This window comes from Strongylocentrotus purpuratus, unplaced genomic scaffold (genome assembly GCF_000002235.5).
Source record: "Strongylocentrotus purpuratus isolate Spur 01 unplaced genomic scaffold, Spur_5.0 spur5_scaffold_15, whole genome shotgun sequence".
Taxonomy (NCBI): domain Eukaryota; kingdom Metazoa; phylum Echinodermata; class Echinoidea; order Camarodonta; family Strongylocentrotidae; genus Strongylocentrotus; species Strongylocentrotus purpuratus.
The window spans coordinates 36,263,492-36,290,273 of NW_022145600.1; the positions used below are offsets into that span (position 1 = coordinate 36,263,492).

Genomic DNA, 26,782 nt, shown 5'->3' on the forward strand with positions numbered 1-26,782 from the left:
CAAAGTGACATTCCCATAGTGCACAGCACCTTGGTAACGAGGGCAGCGTTTCACAAAACCGTCAGAAGTACAAGTTCACCGCCATCCTATTGAAACGCGTTTAAAACTCAATACACGCATTTCAATGGGATGTCGGTGAACTTGTACTTATGAGGGTTTTGTGAGACACTGACCTGATGCCTGTCACATTGAACAATGGGTCGTGAACTCAAATGGATTTTTAAAGGAATAACTTTCAATTTATCATCATCTGTTTCTTTTACTTTAGAATCCATCTTGTTCCTATGGTGATAGAAGGAGGTTGGTGCGATGCAGTCCCTATCCTGTTGAGTGTACCTGATCATGATACAAGGGAGAAAATTCTTTTCTCGTTGAACACCCTTCGGTTATTCTGTGATTATTCATCCAACGTTGATTTACAAAGCAGGTAAGACATCAGTTTCAGTAAACCTTGGCCCTGCCTTATAAAGAGTTGTGATTGATCTGAATCAGTTGCAAGTCCTCTGGTCAATAGCAAGTTTGCAGTTTCCTATCTCTTATGTATGTACAGGTAGTTGTAATTGATATTGACTGCTTATAAGATGGAGCCCTGGGGGCGTTTCACAAAACTTGTCATTAGTGACAAATGACATGTTTTTTTTAATAAGCTACTGAAATCCTTGCTTCTGTTTGGTTATCAGCAGATTTGTCACTGATTTTTGTCATTGAAAAAAGACTTTGTGAAACGGGCCCCTGGTCTGCATGTCATCATAGGTTGTCTGTACCAAATAGCACCATAACAATTCATCACAATGTATCATGTACTAACAGTTTGTTTGCATTAGGAAAATCAAGACAGAAGGTTTTTGTTAACTTAAGTTTTCCCACAAACATCCTGATTAAAGAGAAATCCATATTACCTTTTAGAATCAAATCAAACAAAATACTGTACATGGATATAATCAAAACCTATATCTCTGTGTAATTATGCTCTGTATAATGCAGAATTCAAAGGCTCTAGTAGAAACATTATCAGATTTGTGCACTTTAACTCACAGGTAATTTCATAGTTTGCTTGATATGTGTATAATTTCAAGCCTGCTTACTGGTGGGATTCATGGAAAACACATTTTCTTATAATGTTTATTAATTTCTTTTGATACGGTCCTTTGATTTTCCTTTAATATGGTCATACATTACTATTTTAAAGGCCCACTGCACTACTTGTAGCTACTTGCACCCTCTATATAACAAACAATGCCTAATCGGTGACCATTGGTCCCCCATGATCCTCTTTTTCTCATGTTAACTGAGAGCTGAGTTGATGAGATAACCACCTATCCATTGACCTTGCAGGGCAATGTAATCCCTCCTGTAAACTATGGCAGATAAGCTTTAAGCTTTGAGTTATCCATGTTGAGACACCCAAGAAACATTATTACGTTCCAAAATCTATTTCAATTTCTGTTCCTGCAAGTGATATTTTTTGTTAATTCCTGTAGTTTGATTTGTAAGACTCTGAGCCTTGCCAAACTCTGTGTTATCTCTAATCTGTATTGCTTTGATTACAGACTGGAGACCTTGAGGAAGGAGTATGGTAAGCTAGCTGAAGAAGAATCTCTGAATGGTGATGGCGATGACTTCTTTCACTCCTTACATTCAACGGTTGATGGAATTATAAAAGCTATATGAAAATATTTGAGTGGATACTTTATATATATAATTCTATGATCAAATCAAATGTCCATTACTAGAACGCAAGTTAATTTATAGTATTTATGTTTAACAGTAGGAGGCATTGTACTTAAGGCTGAAGATGGTTGAATTGGAGCATCTTTTTCTTGAATTTTTACTATAATAAATGGCTTTACAAATTAACTACTTTGAGATTAAAATGACCTACATTTCAAACATAGCATGCATTAATATTGTTTTCTTTGATTAACATTTCCTTGGTTGTCCAAGGAATCATTAAATGCTGTTGCCAATTTGTTGTTATAAATGATTATATGTCTGCACCTTTAAGAAAACTGAAATTTGATTAAAGTATATTCCTACCGTCAATAGGTTGTTGCCCTTTTTATATTATTTTCTGGGGGATATAATGATTGTTAAATCCACATCAGACTGAACACAAGAAGAAACAAGTTTTATAATGTTTATGTCGTGAAAGATTTTCAAATGAAAGATGAAAGATATGCGTGTAAATTCTGATCGAATGCACTTTGCTTCATAAGTACACATCTATCAAACCTGTACATCAACATCATCTATTGAAAGCAAGAAGGGCATTCACTCTGTAGTTAAGTATACAACTTACTTAATGCCCTTTGGCTCTCATAAGAAATACACCATGTGCTTGTATTGACAGAAACATCTTGGCACAATTAGATAATTTATTTTCAATTTTACCACACTTGTTTATATTCTTCCCTCCCCTTGTTTTTGTTCTCTTTCCTATTTGCACTCTACCTCACATTAGGATATATCTATGTCATTTATCTTCAGCTTGATAGATTTCTTCTGATCCTAACAGATGCCATTTCTCTTTTTTATGTGAAAGTGCAGTGATTTCCACTGTAGTTGAAATATTTACATCTCTTCTAGTAGGATAAATCGAGAACATTTTGTTTTAATGAAATGTGTCAATTCGTTTCCTTTTAAAGCTAGGGTCAGTCTTTTGAAGAAAGGTAGCTTGAAAAAAAAAATCTCCTCCGTGATACACTTTATCTCCAATTCCGATAACTCTGAAAATGTGGAAAGAAAAAGAGAGAGTTTTGAAAATGTCGTTTTAAACTTCTTGTTTACTTCACCCTTGCGTATTAACCACCAAGTGCCTTTTTTAATTTTGTATGCTTCATATACATTTTAATTAATTATTTGTTATACTTTAATATGGATAGGTGATAATGAAAAGGTTTATTGTTTCTATATTATTAGAAGTTTATATTAAGTGCAAATCATTAAAATCTATATTAGACATGACATCTCCTATTTATGTTTTAGAATTGACATATTTATTTGTTCATCTAGTAATGGGCCTGACATTTCCAATTTGTTAAAATGTGTAATTGGAAAAAAATTAGAGCGTATTCATTTTTACTTTCCTTGATAGGAAAGAGAGAGAGGGGGAGATACGAGAAAGGGGAGTGAGAGTGGTTTGGAGCAGAGAAGAGATTAAGAGAGGTGGGCAGGTGAGGAATGGAAAAAGAGGGAAAGAGGAGAGAGTTAAAGAGAAAGAGAGAGGAAGCAAATAACAGATTCAGCAAGGTGGGTAGGTGAGGGATGGAGAGAGAGAGGAGAGAGAGGGGGAGCAGAGAAGAGATTCAGAAAGGTGGGTAGGTGAGGGATGGATGGAGAAAGAGAGGAGAGAGAGGGGGAGCACAGGAGAGATTCAGCAAGGTGGGTAGGTGAGGGATGGAGAGAGAGAGAGAGAGGAGAGAGAGGGGAGCAGAGAAGAGATTCAGCAAGGTGGGTAGGTGAGGGATGGATGGAGAAAGAGAGGAGAGAGAGGGGGAGCAGAGAAGAGATTCAGCAAGGTGGGTAGGTGAGGGATGGATGGAGAGAGAGAGGGGAGCAGAGAAGAGATTCAACAAGGTGGGTAGGTGAGGGATAGATGGAGAAAGAGAGGAGAGAGAGGGGGAGCAGAGAAGAGATTCAGCAAGGTGGGCAGGTGAGGGATAGATGGAGAAAGAGAGGAGAGAGAGAGAGGGGAGCAGAGAAGAGATTCAGCAAGGTGGGTAGGTGAGGGGTGGATGGAGAAAGAGAGGAGAGAGAGGGGGAGCAGAGAAGAGATTCAGCAAGGTGGTAGGTGAGGGATGGATGGAGAGAGAGAGGAGAGAGAGAGAGGGGGAGCAGAGAAGAGATTCAGCAAGGTGGGTAGGTGAGGGGTGGATGGAGAAAGAGAGGAGAGAGAGAGAGGGGAGCAGAGAAGAGATTCAGCAAGGTGGGTAGGTGAGGGATGGATGGAGAGAGAGAGGAGAGAGAGAGAGGGGGAGCAGAGAAGAGATTCAGCAAGGTGGGTAGGTGAGGGGTTGATGGAGAAAGAGAGGAGAGAGAGAGAGAGGGGAGCAGAGAAGAGATTCAGCAAGGTGGGTTGGTGAGGGATGGATGGAGAAAGAGAGGAGAGAGAGAGAGGAGCAGAGAAGAGATTCAGCAAGGTGGGTAGGAGAGGGGTGGATGGAGAAAGAGAGGAGAGAGAGGGGGAGCAGAGAAGAGATTCAGCAAGGTGGGCAGGTGAGGGATGGATGGAGAAAGAGAGGAGAGAGAGGGGAGCAGAGAAGAGATTCAGCAAGGTGGGTAGGAGAGGGGTGGATGGAGAAAGAGAGGAGAGAGAGGGGAGCAGAGAAGAGATTCAGCAAGGTGGGTAGGAGAGGGGTGGATGGAGAAAGAGAGGAGAGAGAGAGAGAGAGGGGAGCAGAGAAGAGATTCAGCAAGGTGGTAGGTGAGGGATGGATGGAGAAAGAGAGGAGAGAGAGGGGGAGCAGAGAAGAGATTCAGCAAGGTGGGCAGGTGAGGGATGGATGGAGAAAGAGAGGAGAGAGAGAGAGAGAGGGGAGCAGAGAAGAGATTCAGCAAGGTGGTAGGTGAGGGATGGATGGAGAAAGAGAGGAGAGAGAGGGGAGCAGAGAAGAGATTCAGCAAGGTGGGTAGGAGAGGGGTGGATGGAGAAAGAGAGGAGAGAGAGGGGAGCAGAGAAGAGATTCAGCAAGGTGGTAGGTGAGGGGTGGATGGAGAAAGAGAGGAGAGAGAGGGGGAGCAGAGAAGAGATTGAGAAAGTTAGGCAGGTGAGGGATGGATAAAGAGAGAGAGACATAAAGAGAAATATATATAGAGAGAGAGAGAGAGAAGAGTTTGCGAGAGGTGGGCAGGTAAGGGATAGAGAACGAGAGAGAGAGGGAGGGGTCTAAGAGATCAGGTGCAAGAGGGACTGTGTCCCATCATGTTTTAATGAATTCCTGAATTATCATGCCTCTTTTCCTTTCTAAGTTAATTTTACACCTTTCCTGCTTGGTGGGCTCTAGAGTATAGAGACATACATGGAGAAATGACAGCTGATCGATGATATATGTTAGCGTATCATGTTCCCAGGAGAGGAGTATGATTAGAAAGAAAATCACGCCTTTTCTTGGCGCCATTTTTTCGATGTACATGTATAAAGAAAGCGCTGCATCTGCCTTATAAGGGAAAATACACGAAGTTCTTTTCCTATTCTTCATTAATTGTTTGTCAAATGTCTAGTTTCCTGTCATTGGTTGATACCCTTCTGTGTTTTTTTTTTTATGGCGGGCGTGATCACTCGAGATTTAAAAAGAGCGAATATACATCAAAGTTTTTGTAAATCAAATTTCTTATCTGTACTCATTGATCTGAGTATCATTTATTTGATTAAAATTTCAAACCTTTTAATCAGATGATTTTTCAGTGGTTCTAGCCATTGAAGCGCTCCTTTTTTTCTTATGTTTCTTTCATTTCGGTCACCAATATTATATCTGCGAACCGAATTTTCCTTTATTTGATTTCAAATTAAATATGGTTCGTGCCGCCGAACATTCCTGTGCTTTAATCTGGACCTTTGAACCTTTGGTATTTGTAATAGAGCACATTTGGAAAATCGAATCTTCAAAAGAATAGACCTTGGAATGATTACCTTTGAAGTAATGAACTATAAGAAAGACGTACCTTGGGGTAAAATAAGCTCTCGGGATCTATCTCCGTCGTGTCCTTGCAACGTGTTCTGATCGAGAGGCCACTTTCACAGGTTGACTCTATATCAAACCGCATACATTCGTGTTCATACATAACTATGCATTCATTATTCTCACCTTTTTATAGTTCTTTAGAGAAAGTTGTTCTTACACCTCATTCAGGTCTCATTTTGTGTAAATATTTCCTGTTTAACTTTTTAACGTTCCTATATCTTGCTTGGAATCTTTTTTTTTAGACGAATAACCACTTGAATATCCTTCTGAAATAGGCAATCGCTATACGCTTATGAATAGTAAACGACCAGTTTTGTGAAGTCGTGGTCAGTTATTGCATTACATTTGCGGTTCCATCTAGCGCATTCTTAAAGAGCAAATTAAAAAAATACGTAGAAAACACACGTACTAGAGAGGAGATGAAAATGGAAATGCTCATAAATGTTACCTCTCGTGAGTTATGAAGAACAATACATGAAGTAGTAGTAGTAGAATGGGTTTTTTTATTAGACAACTTAAAAATGGTGGCCCGAAAGCTAAATTACATTGCAAGTTTTACATGTATTAAAAAGCATTTCAACAAACTTAGATATAGACAAGTACACATCATACACAGTCGGATAGATCATAACTAATTACATATTCCCTACTTGCAAACAAATTGATGAAACAACAAAAAAATGATTCGGCATTATTTTTTTTTCTGTAATCATTGTTAAGTGAGGAATATTCATATTTTAAATATAAATTAGGGCTGATTAATTGAGTTATAACAAGTAAGTACTGAAGATTTGTTTAACAGTACAATATTCGTCAAAGTTTTGTTTGAAAGCTTGCATTTAATCTCTACTTCGTTAATTCCAAAGCTTTCAGCAGACCCAGTCATCCCTATAGTTTTAATGGATACTTAATTTGCGGACAGAAGAGAAAGGAGGGGTGGCGTCACATTCTTGAATCTACTGTGCCCCGCGGATAATGTATCATTATTAATACTTCTTATGTTGCCTAATCTATCACTGTCCTGGAGGCGTTGAACGATTGAACATCATTAGTCACGGGTGAATGTAGGATGGTGATATCACATGGTCATGCTCCTCATGAATCCAAACTCGTTATTTTTCTCAGACTAGCCTTCATTTCACAAAACCGCCACAAGCACAAGTTCGCCGAAATCCCAGTGAAAACGCGTGTATTAAATTCAACGGATTGACAATAATTTCAATGGGATATCGGCGTACGGTTTCGAGAAACCAGGCCCAAACCTGGAGGATGGTTTGGTGAGATAGAGAATAATGAAGCTGTCAGGGCAACGACCTCTATGCGTGCGCCATTCTACTGTCTACATTTTGTTATCAGTGGCGTGGCGTCGGCCCAGACATTGCGGGGTATCAGCGTCATTTGTTTTGTTGATGGAGAGGGAGGGGGAGTGAGGGCACCGGTCTAATTAGGTAAGTATATATATTAAACAGGATCATTGATTAAGGGCTGGATGGGTAGTTGCGCTTAATTTTTTACGTTATCTTTCCCCTCTTCTTTTTTTCACTTGGCTCTTTTTTCCCTTTTCTCCCCCATTTTTGTTTGCAATTTATTGGGAGGGGGAAGGAGGGGGGGGGGGGAGGGGGTGGAAATGTCATTGAAGCTGGATGGCAAATTCTTATTTGAAATTTACAGGAAAAATAAAAAGTGCTTTTCACAGAAAAAACAGATTAATTAGAAAAGCTTCCTGTATAACCTCTTAGTCTGGTGCCTTGATTGCAATTTTCTGAATCGATTAGCACTTGTGAAGACAATTTTGACAATAACGGTTCTGTTTACCGAGGAAAAAAAGAACATCCTCCGTTTTTATGAAACCCCCTTACATAGCCAAAGTTCTTTATCCCGCTGAAAACATTTAGAAACTCGTTACAAATTTAATTGGATATTACCTCTTCACTTTACTCGAGAGCTGAGAGAAAATTAAAGGTTGGCTTTGAAAGATGAATATCTTAAATGAAAATCGTCTCCGATTCAATGGAATAGTCATTCGTTTCAGGATAAGACTCAGATCCCTAGATTTAATTTTTTTTAATGTCTCTTCTGCACGCCAAAGCAAATTAGCTTATTATGTAAGCATTCTATGGTTTTAAGTTTGAAGCCTGCTCCGTCCTCAGTGAGAGCCCGGGAGAAGCAACGGCGGGGGCTATGACCACATTTGCACTCCCAAATAAAAGCGAGAGGTATGGTTTCGCATTTTTAACCTAATGAGACACATAGGCCTAATACCATAGCAACAAGAACCTTTCCTGTTATCATGGCAGCAAGGGCCATGGCATCATTTATTTCGCGCGGAATCCAAATATGTGTAGTCCTGCCGACAAGATCGTCACCTCATGCTCAGTTGTTTTGGTTTCCTTCGCAAAATTACAGAACCCGATGTGGTCTTCTGGATCGGTCTAGACCCTTGTATTTATTGTATGTATTGTATTTATTTTCCGTCATTTAAAAAACATCAACAAATATATATTTACAATCATAAAGACACACTTATAAAAAAAAAAGGAAGACGGAGGGATGGCCCTACTCAGCGTTGTTAGCATAACAATGCTGTTTTACAGAGGGGTCCCTATAGACATAGAAAACATGAAAATAGATAGTACAAAAGTAAGGAAAACTTAAAGCAAAATAAGAACTTACAATAATGATAAGAGCAAATTTGAGTAAAGCAAGAAACAGGAGAGAAATAATTTTATTGACGATATATACAAGAGAGAAAGCTAGACAAGTAAATTATTTATTGAAAAAAAAAAATGAGCGCTCTTTCTAAGACCGGTCTAGAGATATGAGTGTGATTTGGGTCTAAGTAATTTACGACCAGGTAAAACTTTTCTTAGCCACGCCCACATAACACCGACACCCCCCCCCCCTCCCATTTCAAATCATCCAATAACGCCCCTTTTGCAGGTATTATCATCATCCAAGGCCGTGTTCATATTACGGTCATTGACATTGTCTCATTCATTGTCTCACTGCATGGAAACATGGCATGAACAGCAAAAAGAGGGATCACGTGATTAGGATTATGTACAAGCACGGTTCGGTTGGTCTAGACATAATTGCTTCTTAAAAGATTTGGATAGCATCCTTGTATTCCAGCCATGTTTTATCAGTTCAGAAACCTTTTTTGGAAAAACCTCTTTGGAAAATAATGCATCTAGAATGACGAATTAATATGTTCGTCCTTTTCATGTAAAAATCCGGGGGGAAACCCTATCATGTGTATGACACACGAATGTTAATTCTACAGATTTAGTGGTTCAAGCTAAATTAATCCTATAGAAAACCCACATTTGAGAAGTCTTTGAAGAACAGAACACGTGATGCATCTGCTACGTTTAAAATACAAAATTTATATTCTCACAGTAAGCGAGCTCCTTTTCTTCGAAACACGAATTCTTTAAATTCAAATCTCGAGAGACAAGATGAGGCATCGCTATCACTTACAAAATAAATGCGTGAACATGAATCGGTTTAAAGGCGAGAGTAGTAAAAATATGTCACATACTTGTCTTTAAAGACCCTCTGCACTAGTTTAGCATGGAGGGATTAGACCTCCCTGCAAGGTCACTGGCAGGTGGTTATCTCATCAAATCAGCTCTCAATTAACATAAGAAAAAGAGCATCATGAGGGATCAATGGGTACGGCTTAAGAATTGCTGGCTGTATAGAGGGCGCAAGTAGCTACAAGTAGTGCAGTGGGGCTTTAACATTCGATTTGTTAGGATGCTTGAGATCTATACCATTTTATCTTTTGAATTTTATTCCACTGTTTGAAACACGAATTCCTCGAAAAATGTTCTCGAGAGATGAGAAATGCATTCTGGTTGCCCCCCCCCCCCCCCCCCCCGGTGAACGACATTAATAACAACTATATTGACACGACTCGGTTCCGGAAGTGAGGGTGATGTCCCTTTGAAATACATTTTTCATTACTATTCGATTTTGTCGACTGAATGAAATCTCACAAAATCTTTAGAATTGTATTCACCTGTCAGGTGTCATCAAGGAGTAGTATATCCCCATTCAATCGTTTCATATCTTACTTAGATCTTAACGTACCTATCTGTGGATGCATAGCACCTTCGGTATTTCTTGCACACCCACACTGTAGTCTACAGGCACAGATCTTGTCAAATCGAGATGCGTAGCGAAGTGTCTGATCGGGTCTGAACAAAGAGACTATGTCGATTGCACAGTCTAGTGTTCCCTATAGGCTCTGCACTTTAGCTGTTCCCGACGCAGCCAGAGACGGACAGAGCTAGGCTCTTCACATGGCTTTATTGATTTGTGGTCAAGAGTCAAATAAGAGTATGAGGCTGCAGACTACTCAAATGGTGTCATATTTAGATGCATACGAAAAAGTTTAGTTTCACGCAATATAATGGTCATCAATCTAGCACCTATAGGTTGTTAGAATCTCCAATTCCATTCTGATATTAACCACATGTGGTTAAATTATCATATTCTTTTTCAGTAATGAGGATTTGAACAAACTTGAGAACGAAAAGGGTATTGACCAGTATAGGAATTCCAGCCACTTTAAACAAACGAGTCATGAAAATGAACACATTATGATGAAGAGGTACTCGTGCTTTACAATCCATGTTCGTGCCCTATGCACAAGCTTATTTTGTTGTAGTAACTATTCACCTATATTTATTTCCTTCATTTGATAACCAATACAATAACATAAAATTATAATTTGGATTACATAATATGTCATTGTCATATTTGCACACTTCAAAAAGGTGACTTTTTTCGACAGTGGTTGCAACGGTATATTTTCACACCATTCGTTTGGGAGGAGGGGGCGGGGGAGGGGCACATGCCGCCGTAGCTAATCTATACTGTCTATACTGTCACTATGCCATACGGTATTTGAAAGGAAAATCTACACCAAAATATAGAAAGAGTCATTATATTATTTGATACACTCTCATCGAGGAAATCTTAAATCATCTGAACCTGTAAAGTAGTGCTTTTATATCATATTAACAGGTTTGTATGCTCAAGAATGCGAGCAGTCGAAGGCGCTGAATCGGCAGCCTGGCCGCAGGCTACTGACTTGCGACGCATTAAACAAAATTGAATTAAACCGACAAAATTCCTCGGATTGTTTGAATATGAGGAAAGACGATATCCCTCCCTATATTTATCACATCCAGGCGCGCCGGAAGCAGTTTGGGATTGGGGGGGGGGGGCAAACATTCCAGGGGGCTCACCTTCTAGGGGCAGTGACGTAATGAGAAGAAGAAACAAATTCGAAAGGGGGGAGACGAAAGATCTGCATCACCACAAGTCTTACATGTTACATGCAGGTCCCGCGGAACGTTTTTCAAAGTGAAGTATTAACGATCAGGTAGAGAGTAAATGGCGTGGGGTCCAGGGCATGAGCCTCGGCAGGGGGTCAAGGGGCTGAGCCCCCGGAAGCTCAGGGGTTTTAGGTATTTACATGTAACGGTTAGATGAGCATCCAGGGGCCCCCTTTACGGTCATGACGTGTTCCAGGGAGGGGGAGAGCCCCCAGAAGCTCAGAGGTTTTAATCTTTAACTACGATCAGATGAGCATCCAGGGGCCGCCTTAGGGCCCCTGGTGGTGTCCAGGGGGCAGAGCCCCCGGAAGCTCAGGGGTTTTAGGCATTTAATTACGGTCAGATGAGCATCATAGGGGCAGAGCCCTCGGAAGCTCAGGGGTTTTAGGTATTTAATACGGTCAGATGAGCATCCAGGGGGCAGAGCCCCCGGAAGCTCAGGGGTTTTAGGTATTTAATTACGGTCAGATGAGCATCCAGGGGCCCGCCTGAGGGCCCTTGGCGGGGTCTAGGGGCATAACCCCCGGAAGCTCGGGGTTTTTAGGTATTTAATTACGGTCAGGTGAGCATCCAGAAGACCGCCTAAAGGCCCTTGGTGGGGTCCGGGGGCAGAGCCCCCGTATAAGCTCTTGGGTTTTAGGCATTAAATTAAGGTCAGATCAGCATTTTTTATACCTTATTTGTGACATTGACAGGTCACCTTTTTTCCTCTCCATCTTTCTTTCTTTTTCTCTTTAACATACTTTTTCAAAAAAATGAGGGGGGGGGGGGGGGGCTCGAGCCTAGCCACTTTGCAGACCATGACATAAAGGCTTCTAAATAAGCGTATTTTTCGCCCGAATGTAATTTGGGAAATTCTTATTTTCCAACAAACGCATAAAATGGTATGATTTACCAAAAAATGGAGAAAAAATACCAGAAAAAACATGTCATCACAGAAACATTTTTAAATCACTGGTATCGAATAAGAAATACACCCCCCCCCCCCCATCAGTACGCCAGCCTTCAGGGGCTCATGTCTTCTCACCCCTATAATAAAAACACACACGCTTTCCCATTCTCTCACAATATGTCCACGATATGCGCGTATCGCTATTATAAAGACCTCCAACGATAAGTACCGTATAGGTGGCATGCGCAATGTTTATGAAATTTAAATTTTAAAATTTAATTCTTGTGAACTTTCCTTTTCTTTGAATGGAATTGTATATGTGATTTAATTCAAGTTTTTATTATTGTTATGTTCTTTTGGGTTGAAAATACAAACCATGTTTACTCCTTTACTGCTTTTTTTGTGTGGAGGGGGGGGGGGGGGCGTTTTGTTTTAGATTTGTTTCTTCTGAGAAACATAATATGCTCGGTTGATGCATCACCTTTAACTATCTATTCAATAAGGGTAAGAATTACAGTTTTCAAACGCTGACTTTTTCCTTTCTGTTTCCAAAGTATTTGAGTTGTTCCAGTAATTGATTTAATTTTCCAGCTATTTCTCCTTCTCTGTCCTCTGAGCTGTAAAATTATGTCTATTCGATAGGAGATAAGAAGAGGAAATCAGTCAACGAACCATCCATTTCCAAATCTTTACCAGAGGGTGTTTAAAGATAATGTGGAGTTCTGGGTATGCAATTGGATTGTGAAAGAAACTGTCTGGACGTTCTTGGGATAGGGTGGTTTTGCAGTCAATCACAATTATGGGGAAATCTGACGTTTTGGAACTATCAAAGTGATAACAAAATGAAAAGTTCTACATGAACATGCAAATAAGGGCTAAGTACACAAATGATTATGGCATCCAACTTTGGTCAAAAGATTCAAACTTCTTCTAGTTTTAATTGAAATATAAGGGCATTTCATAATAAATCCATCTGTGTTTGAATTGTTATTAAAGAGTTCTTTTATAGGAATAAAACAAATGACAAAGCTCGCAAATTTTGTTCCATCATGAACAGAACTCAAACTTCTCTTTAACTGTCAAGACTTAAAAGAGGAAGCGTTTTACCAAGAAATAAAACAAGTGATCCACCCCTCTAGGCAGCTGGCTGGCCGAGGATAAAAAGCGAGCAATTTGATTGTGGAATTGCCCTTCGCTTTATCGTTCAAGTAGGTTAATACGTGGTTGGGACGATAATACCCGTACACTCATCGTCTTAATGCGATCCTGTATCCTAGCAAAGTAGCCAGGGTTTAGAAGTTAGAAGGATTTATATCCAACATCATACGGCAGCATCGAGGGCTAAAACCGTTTTAGGTCCTTACGCCGATGCAGTGGTGTAGCGTTATTCCAGTACCAGTAACGGGAGTGAAGGTGCGGGGGGGGGGGGGCTGGCATCATCCGGTGAACACGCCTGACTTTGAGATATTCCATAAGATGCAATATATTCAAGGCTATCGATGAGGGGGAATAGTGCGGGAAAGGTAATCTCAGATTATCTTCTCTTTCTTCTCTTGTTCCCTTTAGTTATCTCTTCTGATGTTTACGCCACTGCACCAGTACATTAAATCATGTCATGCGTAGAGGCATAAAAGCGGTGCCTTTTCATAGCTCCGTCACGATGGATGCTCTTCTCATTAAAATCGAAGTTATGATAAATAAATATTATCGCAGATGTCTCGTCCAATCAGTGGCGAAAGCACTGGATGAAAGATAGGGCACGGGACACGTGCCTCCTAACAATACAACATAATAATAGACAAGAATGAGAGGGAGGGGGGATGTGATGAGAAGACGCTGCAACTATTCCCACCTACTTAGCTCAGACAATTGTTAATAAAGCGATCGCAAAGACTTTCGAAAAAATCTGCCCTAGGGTGATTCAATATCCTTGAAATCATGTCCGGATTACATAATACGTACTCGTAATGTACGAACATTCCACAGGGTCATTGAAAAGGCTATCCAGATTGCGTAAGGTTGATTTTTTTTTGGTCTAAATTCTTCACCACCGTGTGTAATTTTGCATTTCATCCACCGAATAAGACCGGTGCCGCCCTCCCCTCCCCCTATAATGATACGTTCTTTCTTTCAATATCTAGGCCCTCGCCATGCCGCTGAGTCTGATGATGATAACGGTCTTATTTTTGATCCAGCTAATCTAATCTTCCATGTTTATGATTCCTTGAATGTCTCGGGTGTCTTACCATGCATGTCTAACGTAATTGTGTCCGCCATTTGGTTTATCATATTGTTATGATATCACATGAAAATTGGTAAATTGCAAAATCTAATTTCATACTACTCTCAAGAAATTAGGTATTTTACGAACTCATAATTCAAGCTGAGGCCAAATTGTGTTCCTAAATCTTCTCATTGTGCAGTGAGCTACCTTCGTTTGACAGACATCAGTTAATCCCTTTATGATCAAACGGGGCAAATGGATACAATTTCTATTTTTCATGGATTACCAAAGAAATTGTAATATCAGTTATTTAAATTGTGCAGAAATATCTTTAAAATATTGTGATTGTAATTATGTCACTTCTAGGATCCAAGATGAAATATATATATATATTTTTTTAATCCTTTGAATATATATCAAATATATTATTTGAGAAACCAGTCCAAGAATATGATCTTCCCTGTTAGAAGTTTTTATTAAATAAAAGTATTGAATCGTAAGGATGTCTTCTTTTATTCATTGAGCAGGACACCTGCGTATCTATTAGTAACTGGAATGGGGATATATCAGAGAATGGTTTCAAGTAGGTTACACCTGTCTGAGGTTTAACTTGATTTGAATGGTGAGGAAGAGGGTGAGGAAGGGGGTGATCACATTATCCATCTCAACTTCTTACCCCGGATCCTGATAGATCTCAAGGGTTTGAAGGAGCATTAACCCCAGCCTTGTCCGAGGAAATGCGCTCCCGATACATAATTAGCCATGGCAGTCATGTTCTCTCCACTAATGTGCCCATCAAATGCTCTCAAATCATGTTCTCACTCGCCACGCTTCCAGCATTTTTTCAATTAGTTGTCACATTTTCACCTCACATACTCAACGTCCTGCTGAGTTCATCAGGGGAAAAGGAAATATCTCGATTTCAGAGAGGCTTAAACGACAAAAGCAAGAGAAAAATAAAAGAGAAGCTGTCCTCAATGCTACCCAGATATTAGGCTCGTTTTAACGATCTCCGTAGGGATGGACATTCTATGTTGTTGAAAAGAAGAGACAATTATGTCTTCTCTTGAAATTGGCCTTCAACCTATATATAATAAGTTGTACGTACTCCCTAAAGCGCTGCTTAATGACCTGAAGATGATAAAGCAATGGACATCACAATATAGATCAGGTTACTCCTAATAGCTCTCTCAAATGAAATGGTGTCTTGTGGACTGTTTTCAAAATAGGTGGTGTCGTTTAGTTGAATTAGCAGGAGAGGGACAAAGAAAGTAGGTGAAAATGTAATAGTATAGGTGAGTAAACTGACTGGGTGTGAGAGGTAGAGAGCGAGAGGAAGGGACAGAGAGTTAGAGAAAGAGAGGGAGAGAGAGAGTTAGAGAAAGAGAGAGAGAGGGAGAGAGAGAGATAGAGAGAGAGAGAGAGAGAGAGAGAGAGAGAGAGAGAGAGAGAGAGAGAGATAGAGAGAGAGAAAACTATTGAGAAAGAGAAAAAAGGGAAAATACATAAACCGGTTGTTAAGCTGATTGGGTGGGAGATGTAGAGAGCGAGAGAAAGGGACAGAGAGAGAGAGAGAGAGAGAGAACCATTGAGAAAGATAAACAAGAGGAAAATACACAAACCGGTTGTTAAACTGATTGGGTGGTAGAGGTAGTGAGAGAGAGAGAGATAAAGAGAGAGAGAAATAAAAGAAAAGCATTTATACTGAGATAATAAGAAATAGGTAAATGAAGAAATTGAAGGAGAGGAACGTAGCCTACGTATTAAGTCAACAAACCTTTTAATAATAAATATGATAATAAATCATCCGCGAACAAAGAAAAACAAGTCGATCCCTGATGACTAAAATATCGTGGAAAGAGATTGACAATACGCCCTCACAATACTGAAAACGTTTATAGGATTTACGGTCGTAATAATAATAATCCGGATGTATATAGCGCTTAATAAGAAATACCGTCTCTAAACGCGTTCACATATATTATTACTTTCAGATTGAGATTGAGATTCAGACCCAAATTTTATTGTCCACGTTAAAAAATAAAGAAATTTTGCCTCCACTGGCAGGAGATAACAATGAATAAAATACGAATACATAAATGTGCACAAAAAACAACATAAATTAGATTAACAAACAGTTGAATACATTCTGACAAAAGTAAAGACCTACGCTATGGGAGAGGAGATAGCAGAGTAAGATGAGAAAAGGAATGAAGGAAGCTGAGCAAGAAAGGACAATAATATAGGTGAGAGGGAAGAGGTCAACAGATTCATTCACGCACAATGTAAAATATATCTCCACTCCTTGTGGAGCATTTCTAGCATATGCTCACCATGAGGGTATATAGCAATTACTTACACAAAGACTTTTGTCATCCTACCAGATCCCCATTTCTCTCCTGGGTATGGAGTGACAAATGTAGATTAATGCCTTGATAAAGGTCATTAAGGTTTCCTAACGTTTTAGTGCATAAATATTGTCCCATCTTTATCTAACTGCACGAGAAATGAGTTTCGAAGTCCTATACATCCTTGGACGTATTGAAACTTTAATCCTTTGGTACAATCTCATATTGCAGGCATTTCAAGCAAAATTAACTCGCCCCATTACAAATCACCCATTTTCTTGGCTATACCAACGATGCAACTCAATGTATTTAATCATTTAAATATTAGAAGGTCATATATAATGATAAAGGAACTTCAGTGCAATGTGAAACATTCTTAACTTTATTCAAAAATTGAGCTTCTTTATCCTGCCCGTATCTGCGAGGAGAACGACTTTGAAACTTAAAATACAAATACAGATTTCATTCCATACGGCAGTCAACCGGATGCATGGAGTTTTAAAGAAGCCGTTTCATTTTTTTTTCATCTGATAGTTGAGACATTTCATCTTCTTGGAACGACCTTGCCCAGTGCTCAATCGACCAGATAATGGACACTTGTTGGTCTTTAGCGCGCTCTTCACTGATTGGTCGGAGTGATTAATCACGTGAGAGGCGCCACCGTCTGTAATAGTCTGTCTGTTGTAATCAATAATTGATGGTGTTGTATCGCCGTTCATTTCTTTAGCATTGGTTATGCGGTGGTCAGTACTAAACGGTAATGGATGACTGATTAAATTATTTCAGATATTCACGAATTAAATCATAAGTTATCTACGGTTACATATTGGTAGGCGCAGAGTTGCTTCAGTTTCGTAAATCGTATTTCCGTTAAATGAAATGAAAGTATTATGTAATGTCCTTGTATGTTATGCCGATTTCGTAATACTCTGAGCTTTTTATCGATCCCCGCTGGAGAAATCTAACCCTTGGTGCTTCAAAAACGGATATATGAAGAGCTCTAGCTTCAATTCTTCTGGGTACTAGCTGGTTGTTACTTTCCACACCCCTAGACTATCGGATATCCGGGTTCCATTAAAGTCCTTCAACGTGATTTAGATGATTACGATGTGTCCTAACGTGCGATTCCGTGACATGACTTAAAAACGGCCTTGAATTGTATCGGCAAACAGACATATAGCATTGATCTCCGTGGCATTTCATTTCAAGGATGTAAGGTGATGTAGAGGGAGGTGTTAAGATGGAACTTTTCTTGATTATACATGCCATGGAAAAGGGATCCTGACTTTTAAATGTAATATGGAGATCGATAAAAAAGGAAGGTTTGAAAAGAGGAAAGAACGAACCACCTTTTCACCTCAAGTCGTGTAAAAGTACATTGCCCTGCCTGAAAAGAGGCTCACCCGGACGTTGAACGTGTATTACAAAACCTGGAGAGATAGCACTCAGTGGGTTAGCTACAGGGAGCACGAGGGCACACGTTCCCCCATCGGATGGTGAAGATAGGTAGAGAAAAACAGAGGGAGAGAGAGAGAGGGGGAGAGAGAGGGAGCGAGAGGGAGCGAAAGAGAGAGAGAGGGGGGAGAGGAAGAGAGAGAGGAAGAGAGAGCGAGAGAGGAAGAGAGAGCGAGAGAGAGAGAGAGAGAGAGAGAGGGAGAGAGAGAATAAGGGAACGTGAGATGTAAAACACCTTCCTACACCCACCCACACCCTCATACTAATCGCATACATCGTTAGCCTTGTTAATACGTATTGCAACTACCTATGGGGACCCTACTATTACCATGTCCCCACCATGTCTATGCGACAGGAATCACTGCTACACTTCCACATTTACACGACTTCTTTCTTTATTTATTTATTTCTTTCCTCTTTGGTTAACTTCTCAATTATTTCTCTCACATTTTGCTCAGATTCAAATGAGACTCAACATAAAACAACGTTTAATATTTAAAATAATGTAGAACAAGAAGGAGCAGAAAAGGAAGAAGGAAAGAACAGGTGCAAATCTTTATCATGAATTAATGAATATGTTTTGTTACAATTTTGGTAAAGAGTGGCGATTTCATGACCTGGATCTATCTTAATTTAAATACTTTCAATACAATCCGTGAATTTTCTTCTTCATACCGCTGTCCAGATTCATTTCATCTTTGTAGATATACTTACGTTTCTTCAGGTACCTTCACATCTATTGTCGATAAAATATTTATAATTCAGTGTCAGAGTGGAAATTAAATTTAAATGAACAAATGCACATTCCTATAAAGTAAACCGTATATTATTAAATAGATCAGTTACCAAACTGAGGCGTTATTATTCAGTGTTAACGTCGTGTTAAGCTTTTATATAACGCCTACATCATTAACCACCAGAGTGAAAAGCCCTTCTAATAGGATGCCTGTTTATCACGGGCTCGAGTGGATGTTTAATATGTAAGACCATGCCCTGTCTCAGTCATCAATTCACTGAGGTATTACCACTGGGAGAAGGATGCCGTGAATATCACAAGTCCAGAGACGCTTCACTAGGTCAATGAACAGCAGTTTATCTTCAGCTTTGCTCCATCACTTATTCGTCATAATGCGTCTATTTTGAGAGAGAGAGAGAGACACACACACATGAAGATTGAACCACTTGCGTAATAGGACATGCGATCCCCTTTCTGACTTTCCCACAAATCAGAAAAAGTGCCCCTCCCGCGATGAACCTTCCATCGCCAGAGGGGCACTCTTGGAATTAGAAGAGGGCCCCTCCCAAGACCATGAATACTGCACTGTTCTTCTTTTAACCAATGTATTCGAAGAACTACATGTATTCACAAAATCATCTGTTTATCAAACCTTATCAATATTATAACTGGCAATCTTGCATCATGAAGACTTGTAGAACTCTTCTTAAAGGTACTATGTCCCTTTTGCAACCAACCTCAAATGCTGCAGAACTTTGCAGGAATTATGAATATGTCATGTATGTCCTATCTGTGAAATTTAAACGTTAGCAGTGACCTCATATTCAAATTATGCAAGGAAACCTGTTTACTTGCTAGACTTCACTGTCAGACACTATTGAGTGACTGACTGGCTTTTTTTCTTCTTTGGTAATAACATACATGAAAAGAGTTGTAAAGGGTACATGAGCGTTTGTCTACATCAATAACCCACTTCTTGTGATGGCCAAGATTAAACTGATTGAATCTTTGCGCAGCATAAAACATACGACCATTCGGTACAATTGTCTGAAAATCAAGACTATTACTTTTGGGCTCTATAGCCCTAAATTCGATTTGACAACTAATAGTCGTTATTTTCCCATTTGAAGACATTTTCAAGCCCCACCTTTTTTAGGGAAGTTCTAAATTAGTATTATCTTTCAAATGCAATTGGAATTTAACTTTTTCATTTTTTTGGCCTGCAAATGGGACATAGTACCTTTAAATCATAGATGAATAATATATGACTCGACCCAAAATATGGTTGAAGAAAATATGACTTAGTTAGATTTTTATGTTTACCTTTTACAAGAAGGAAACATTTAGGTTATGTGGATGTGAAATTATTTTTTTACATTCAACCTAAAAATTGAATTTTTTATCTCACAATTGAAAGGTAATAATATTTCTGTTATATGAAAAGATATATCAAAGTAACACATTTCATATAATATTTACCTGTTCGATGCAACAATGAGCGAACTTTCGCACCAGAAAAGAGAGAAATTTCTTTAAAACATAACATACAACTTTACAGCCGTATATAGAACGCTGTTATAATCTTCACAGAATAAAGTCATCTATCCTGTCCCTGGCCCAACTTCACAGCCGTATATTGAACGCTGTTATAATCTTCACAGAATAAAGACATCTATCTTGTCCCAGGCCCCTAGAGGTTTCCAATTCATAGAGCTAGATTGCATTTTCTTACCTTTAAAAACACTTCCTCTATCCATGCACAATTTAATAAATGGCGACACGGCTGCTCCAGTCAAACTCAAGAATGCAATCTCAATGCGTTATCCTTCAGGCTACCACATTCATCACACTTTAAGATCTGGGTCAGGCAAACAATTTTCATGTTTCCTTTCCACATTACATGAACAATTGTGCTTGCCTACACACTTTTTACAATTGAATCTCCCCAAGAAATGCGGTGTTGATTACATGGCAAGCCGATATGAATATCCTTTATGATTTTAACATTATACTGTCGTCGTCAAGAAACCCCGGTGATCATTTATCGGCCTGAAATGTCAAATCCCTATAAGAATGATTAACCATGGTAAGAGAAGACGATACGAAAAATATATTGATAGCCCTTGTCTGGACTTGAGAAATTGTTGTTCAATAACACAGAAATAGTACAAGACTTTAAGAGTAATTTGAGCTACATCCAGAAATCATTCATTACCCATCTATTCGCTCGCATTTCAACTAGATTCCAATCGAGCGTCAGTGATGAACATTCAAATCAAAGTTTGCTTTTATTTATCTTGGAAACATTATTAAATTTGTAAACGTACACGTATATCGAGTCTAGTGATCTTGTGATATTCTCCAGACAATAAATAACATGTTGCCTCATATATATATATATACTAAAACTAGATTAAGATTAAACATGAACCGAGTGCATTTTACTGAAACTGCAATAATGGTTATTTATCTGTACGCAAGATCAGAAGGTTTGATTTGCATCGTGAAGATGTAAAAGAGAACGCAAACGTTATTTTTTCTCAATCAAATTATGTTCAATATTGACGTCTGTCGACAGTCAACCGATCACAAAATGATCAAAATTGTTGAATTAAGTCAAGCGGCATAGCTCCATGGGGCACGAGCCCCCCCCCCCCACACCCCACTCTCGAGTGCTGAAACAAGAAAAAGAAAGAACAAGAGAGAGAAAAGAGAAAATGGAAAGTGAGTGGATGACAAGAACATAATAAGATAACACCTCTACCACCTTAATCAATCGTCTTTTGAATTCCCATTTCATTTTCTAGTAAGAATGATGCCCTCAATCGTACTAGCCCCCCCCCCCCCCCCCCCTCCTCGTTGGGTAGACTTGCTCTATACGCCACTCATTGAACCAATCAAACAGAACAGTTTGGCTTTCCCTAATGTATTTGTTTTTTGTATTATCAGCAAATCATTACCAGTCTCTTGTTATTACTTTTCACATAACACTCAAACCATTTTCCGAACACTCTAATTAGGTTACATTGACAAAGACCTACTTTTCGAAGGCAATATAGACTTCTGTCTAATCAACCAATGTGTGGGCACACTTCTCATCACATGATCCGTTGTCGACTGCCGAAAATGTCCGTGTACTGTGCTTGCAGTAATAGGCATAGTTCTCATTAGTATTCTTTTAAACTATAACGTGTTGAATTGGCATACAGAGAAGAAGTACATATTTACTACTTTAGAAGAATTTCAATTAGACGTTTTCATTTCATATCTCGAACACGCTGACATGTTAAGCAAATTAATTACATGTCACTGGGCCTATTTCGTTTCTTGGCTATTTTGATTTGCGTTAATTTATACGCAACTCAGAGTATATTAAGGAAACCTGATCTCCTACAAATCACTATTTATTTAGTACTTAATCAATTTAAGAATTAATTTTCTTGTCATACTTGATATACATGTCATCTGTCTGGTTGTACGGTACTCGATACTTTAGCGTTCTTTTTTAAAAGCGAAGGTCGAGTCCAGGGAAAAAGTGAAAAACTATTTGTTGTTTTTTTCATTATTTTTATGTTAGTTTGGAAGTGCATCATAAAAGAGTATCCCCAGAGAAGGATTGCTCTTCAAATGCCCTCATATTCAAAATAATTAGTAACGGTTCAAATTTGTAGACCACGCCTTCATGCCACATAATTTCTGTGGTACCTTAAACACATTTATGTGTACAGTGCACATTTTGATGATTCCGAAACCTCATAGTATACACCAATACTTACCAGATTTGTAGTACACGTCCGTATTAATCCATTGACCCCGCCTCTATCGTCCTACTCCTACATCTACATTACTTTCTTCTTTCTAATGAACATCATCAGCTCTAAGATATTTTGTCTGATTACATTCTCGAGTGGTTTGAGTATTTGGGTGGAGTTGTGATGGCGTCGGTCTCGAGTGTCTTGAGTACAACTAGAGAGCTCATCAAATAATAATTACTGACGTCATTATCATCAAAATGAATCATATGAATTATCTTGATAATTACATTGGTGAAAAGAATCAATAAATTTTCATTTATCCAAGGATCTGTCTTTGTACATACTCGGCCTTTGAATATTGTTTTGTGCAAATTTGATGTTTTTTGTCATTGTGAACAATAATGTTACTTGTACAAAGCCAATGGAATGGATTCAATTCGCATTTTATACATAATAGAGGTTTATTGAAAAATTCATTTGCAGCCATTAGCCTTATTTGCAGAATTTTGTATAAAGTGAAAAGAGCATAACGTTGTAAATGTTGATGATGAAGATGAAAGAAGATAATCATGGAAAATCAATATCCAACAAACTAAATTCTGAGAGAGGTGTTCTCTAATACCTAGAAATCCACTGTTAACTCGTTTATTTTGCATGACACACTCAAAAGTATATGCAGGAAGACCATATTGCCATTATTTTACAACAATAAATCAGAATTACCAGAAAATAGACAAATGCCGAGGCTCTCAGGATCCCCGGACTTGCCATACATCCATATTGATATCCTCGTGAGGGATGGTAATGAGGATCGTCTTTTCAAATATTATTGACTACTTTTACTTTGCTTGAATTATAGACCCGAAATTATAGACCAGAGAGGGCTAAATCAATCATTCACTTTGTGCATTGATCTCACACATTTGTCTTTTGTTTTGCATTGATTTCACAAAAAGATAATTTTGTATTCATTGATCGCAAGAAAGGATCTTGTACGTGTATATATGGAGATGATACTATGAATGATTTTCTGGGTGTTGTAAAATAATCTTCTATGATATTCATCAGCCTGTGTATCTAGCATTTAATTCTCTCACCATTAACGTCTGATTACTGGATAGTCCCATTTTTAATAATTAAAATTGCTTTGCCGGTGTTTATTTATGAAAATAGATATGAAAAACATGTATCATTTCCAAAGGGTGATAATAATTTCGAGTAGTCAACTGTAAATGTATGACTCTTTGATTCACGAAGGCTAGGTCTGGGTATTTATTCATCTTAGTTAAAATCCTATATTTTTAATTTGATCTGCTGATTTGCGGGCATCACATCTGATATGTAGCAAACATCTCTTGATTGACGTGACGAGGGTTGACTAACTACTGCAATGACGGCCAAACTTGGATTTAGTATGCATCCACTAAGGATCGAATTACATTTTACCGTTTATTAATAAGGGATGTCGCCAGATCTGTCTCGGACCAAATGGAGTTGCATTGCATGTTTGGTTCATGTTTTTGAGTAAATTAGATTATGTATATACCGTGAGTAAACCTCTCTAATCAATACGATTTCCGACGAAGATGTCATCTGTTTTGTCACGATAATAAATATTGACCTCACTGTATATACATGTTCGTGCATGTTTGTATATTGGTTGTAAACCACTGATTTGCGTGAAGAAGCTCTGCAACTCTGACTGGCATCCCCAGTCACTATTCAGAGGTATTTCTTATTTCCTCTCTACATTTCTTTACTCTTTGCCAGGGATTTAAATTAAATTAAATATAGGCTGCTCAAAAAGACAACTCCTTACTCGCTGAGAAGTGCTGCTTACCTGTATATCTTTTAGCTTCACTATTTCACAGTAACGTGATTACTGGGCCTTGCTTTAATCTCTATCCTGCATTTTAGCACAGAATTAAAATTTCGACATATCTGACACGTTTTTCTTCCCCACACCTTGACAAAATGAAGAGGAAATATTACACGTTACCACACATTAAATTTGGTTCTGGAAAAATTAAAGCAGAATAGTTAAAATAATGACATTCTTCATTTAAGGGCCTCACGGTATAAAACGCAAATAATTTTAGATAGAGACAGTAATACCGAATTTTATTGAAGAAAAAAAAACAAATTACTGAAGTAGGGATCAGTGATATTTTGCCATTGTGTATTGGCATATTATTTATGTTCTTTTATGTGTTGTGAACTATGTGTCGGTTTTTCATGTGAGGAGAACCATTAATCATGTCAGATACAAATTCGACAAACAAGAAGTAAATTTTTTTTTCTTTCAACGTTGAGTTGGATGTGTTAGTTACATATGACAGAGAATTCTCTGAAATCGTTTACCCTATAAATGGAAATTAAATCTGACTTCGAACCGTTCGTAAAAGCACATTTGACTTAACTTGAGATGACATTCGAAAGGTATACATCTCTGTAGAAGCGCTTACCTTATGTTCTTCCTTGGAGGGAAATTGTAACCTCATATTTATTTATATGTGGAGATGAGCGCTATCTTGGGAAGCTTAATTTACTCGAGACTCATTCATGAAAGTCACCACAGAGCAGGATATTGGGCTATGCTCAGTGGTTCTGATATACAGCGATTGGCATGAATGTGGTGTGCGTAACTGCGTGCGTGGGTGTGGAGGCTGAGTGTGAGTGATGAGGGTGCGTTGATAAAACCCACTCCTTCTTAAAGATAAACTCCAGTACTGGTAAAAAAAGAATAATAATTCTCACAGAATCAAACGAAACTTACACTGAATGTTCAAGATAACAAATTAATGACATGTGCCAAACAATTTCGGAAGAAAATGTATACTGGCTGAGTAATGAGCATAGAAAGACAAGGAAATCAAGGTATTACTAGCCCCGACACCATGTGTGTTGTCCCATATATAGCTTTCTATGTGAGTGCTTGTTACTTTACCAAGACTCGGTCAAATTTATTATGATTATGATGACTCCAGAACCTTGCAGTGCACACCAATACTTTCATGCTACATGATCAACTGTTTCTGATCCTTTCCACACCTTTTCTTTCACAATGCAATCGCATTACCAGTACTAAAGTTTATCTTTAAAGGCATCATTTTACAATGTTAAATCTGAGATGCAAGGCCCTACGCGTTATCAGTGTCTGTGATATGGTGTCATATTGAAGCCCTAGACAAATGATCATGAAGTGCCCCCAAAAGTAAAAATTCTTTGAGTGACCGATTTTACCATACTCATTTCCCCGATAGACTGTAGTGTTATAAAAGGCATATTTTTTCGGTTTCCAATCATAAATATCTTGATAATCAGACAGGCGTTCGGCTTGTAGAAGTCATGGGATTCCTGACTGTCTAAAGGTGTATAATTATGATTGGAGCATGAGCTAAATCCATTGTTTTGTTTCAGAATCTGAGGCAATGTTACCGAGTCACTTTAAGTCACTTGATGAGTTCTGACATCTTGGCATCTCCCCCACCCCCACATCACCACACTCCCTCATCAAGAACATGTATTTATTGGCTCTGTTCAGTTTAGGGAAGGATGCTCACTCTCTCTCTTTCTCTCTCCCTTAAGGAGCAACTCCAACACCAGATTAACTTGTTTATGGCAAAATCATTCAAATCAGAGAAACATTCTAACTTAAGGAAACTCAAACAATCAAATTTGCTGAATTACTCCAAAGCTATGCTAGCAATGTTAACTTGCTTCTTTTATTTAAAGCGATTTAGTTCTCTCTCGATAGAAAAAAAAAGATGGTTTTCCAAAGAAATCACCTTTATTCTAAAGTAAATTTTTATGATAAGGAATTCCATAGAGTACTTCTTTTTGTCGACCGCAGTTGTTAGCAGATGTCAAAATAAATATGTATCATGAATAGGTCTAATATACGTCTCTGCAAGATATTCCCCCAATGACTTGATAAAGAGAGAAGTTCTCATATTAATTTTCATTAATCTTAAAGACCTGCACCACCCGCCACTTTCGCTTTTCCCAATGCAATGACGCAAACTTGTTTTTTCCATCATTACAAACAAACCTTTGGGTTAACGAATTATTTAGAAATTCATAATTGAAACTCAACATTCTTATTGAAATCGCATTGGGATTAGGAGCTTACTATTAAAATGAGATTAAAAGATACTTTACGGCACCTGCTTTACGCTAAGACCTAAGGAGGTTTGAGGGGGTGGGTAAGATGTCTTTAACAATCTCTTTTCTTATCTGCTTTTCAAGACGATGTGTTAATGATTTCTTTTATGGATGGAGGAAAAAACAGCCCTGAGGCAAGAGAGTGTTTATTGGAAAGAAACATTATTCTGCAATTTCCT

At 38.6% G+C, this 26,782-nt stretch overlaps 1 protein-coding gene across 1 annotated transcript in view; it reads left to right on the forward strand.

Moving 5' to 3' along the window:
* The window catches only part of LOC584943 (nucleotide exchange factor SIL1), a 32,617-nt gene extending 29,644 nt beyond the window's left edge, over positions 1 to 2,973 (forward strand). The window contains exons 9-10 of the mRNA XM_030986096.1: positions 269 to 427; positions 1,551 to 2,973. Coding sequence (XP_030841956.1) covers positions 269 to 427; positions 1,551 to 1,671 — 280 coding nt within the window. The 3' untranslated portion in view covers positions 1,672 to 2,973. The remainder of the gene's footprint in view (positions 1 to 268; positions 428 to 1,550) is intronic.
* Positions 2,974 to 26,782: the final 23,809 nt, after the last annotated feature.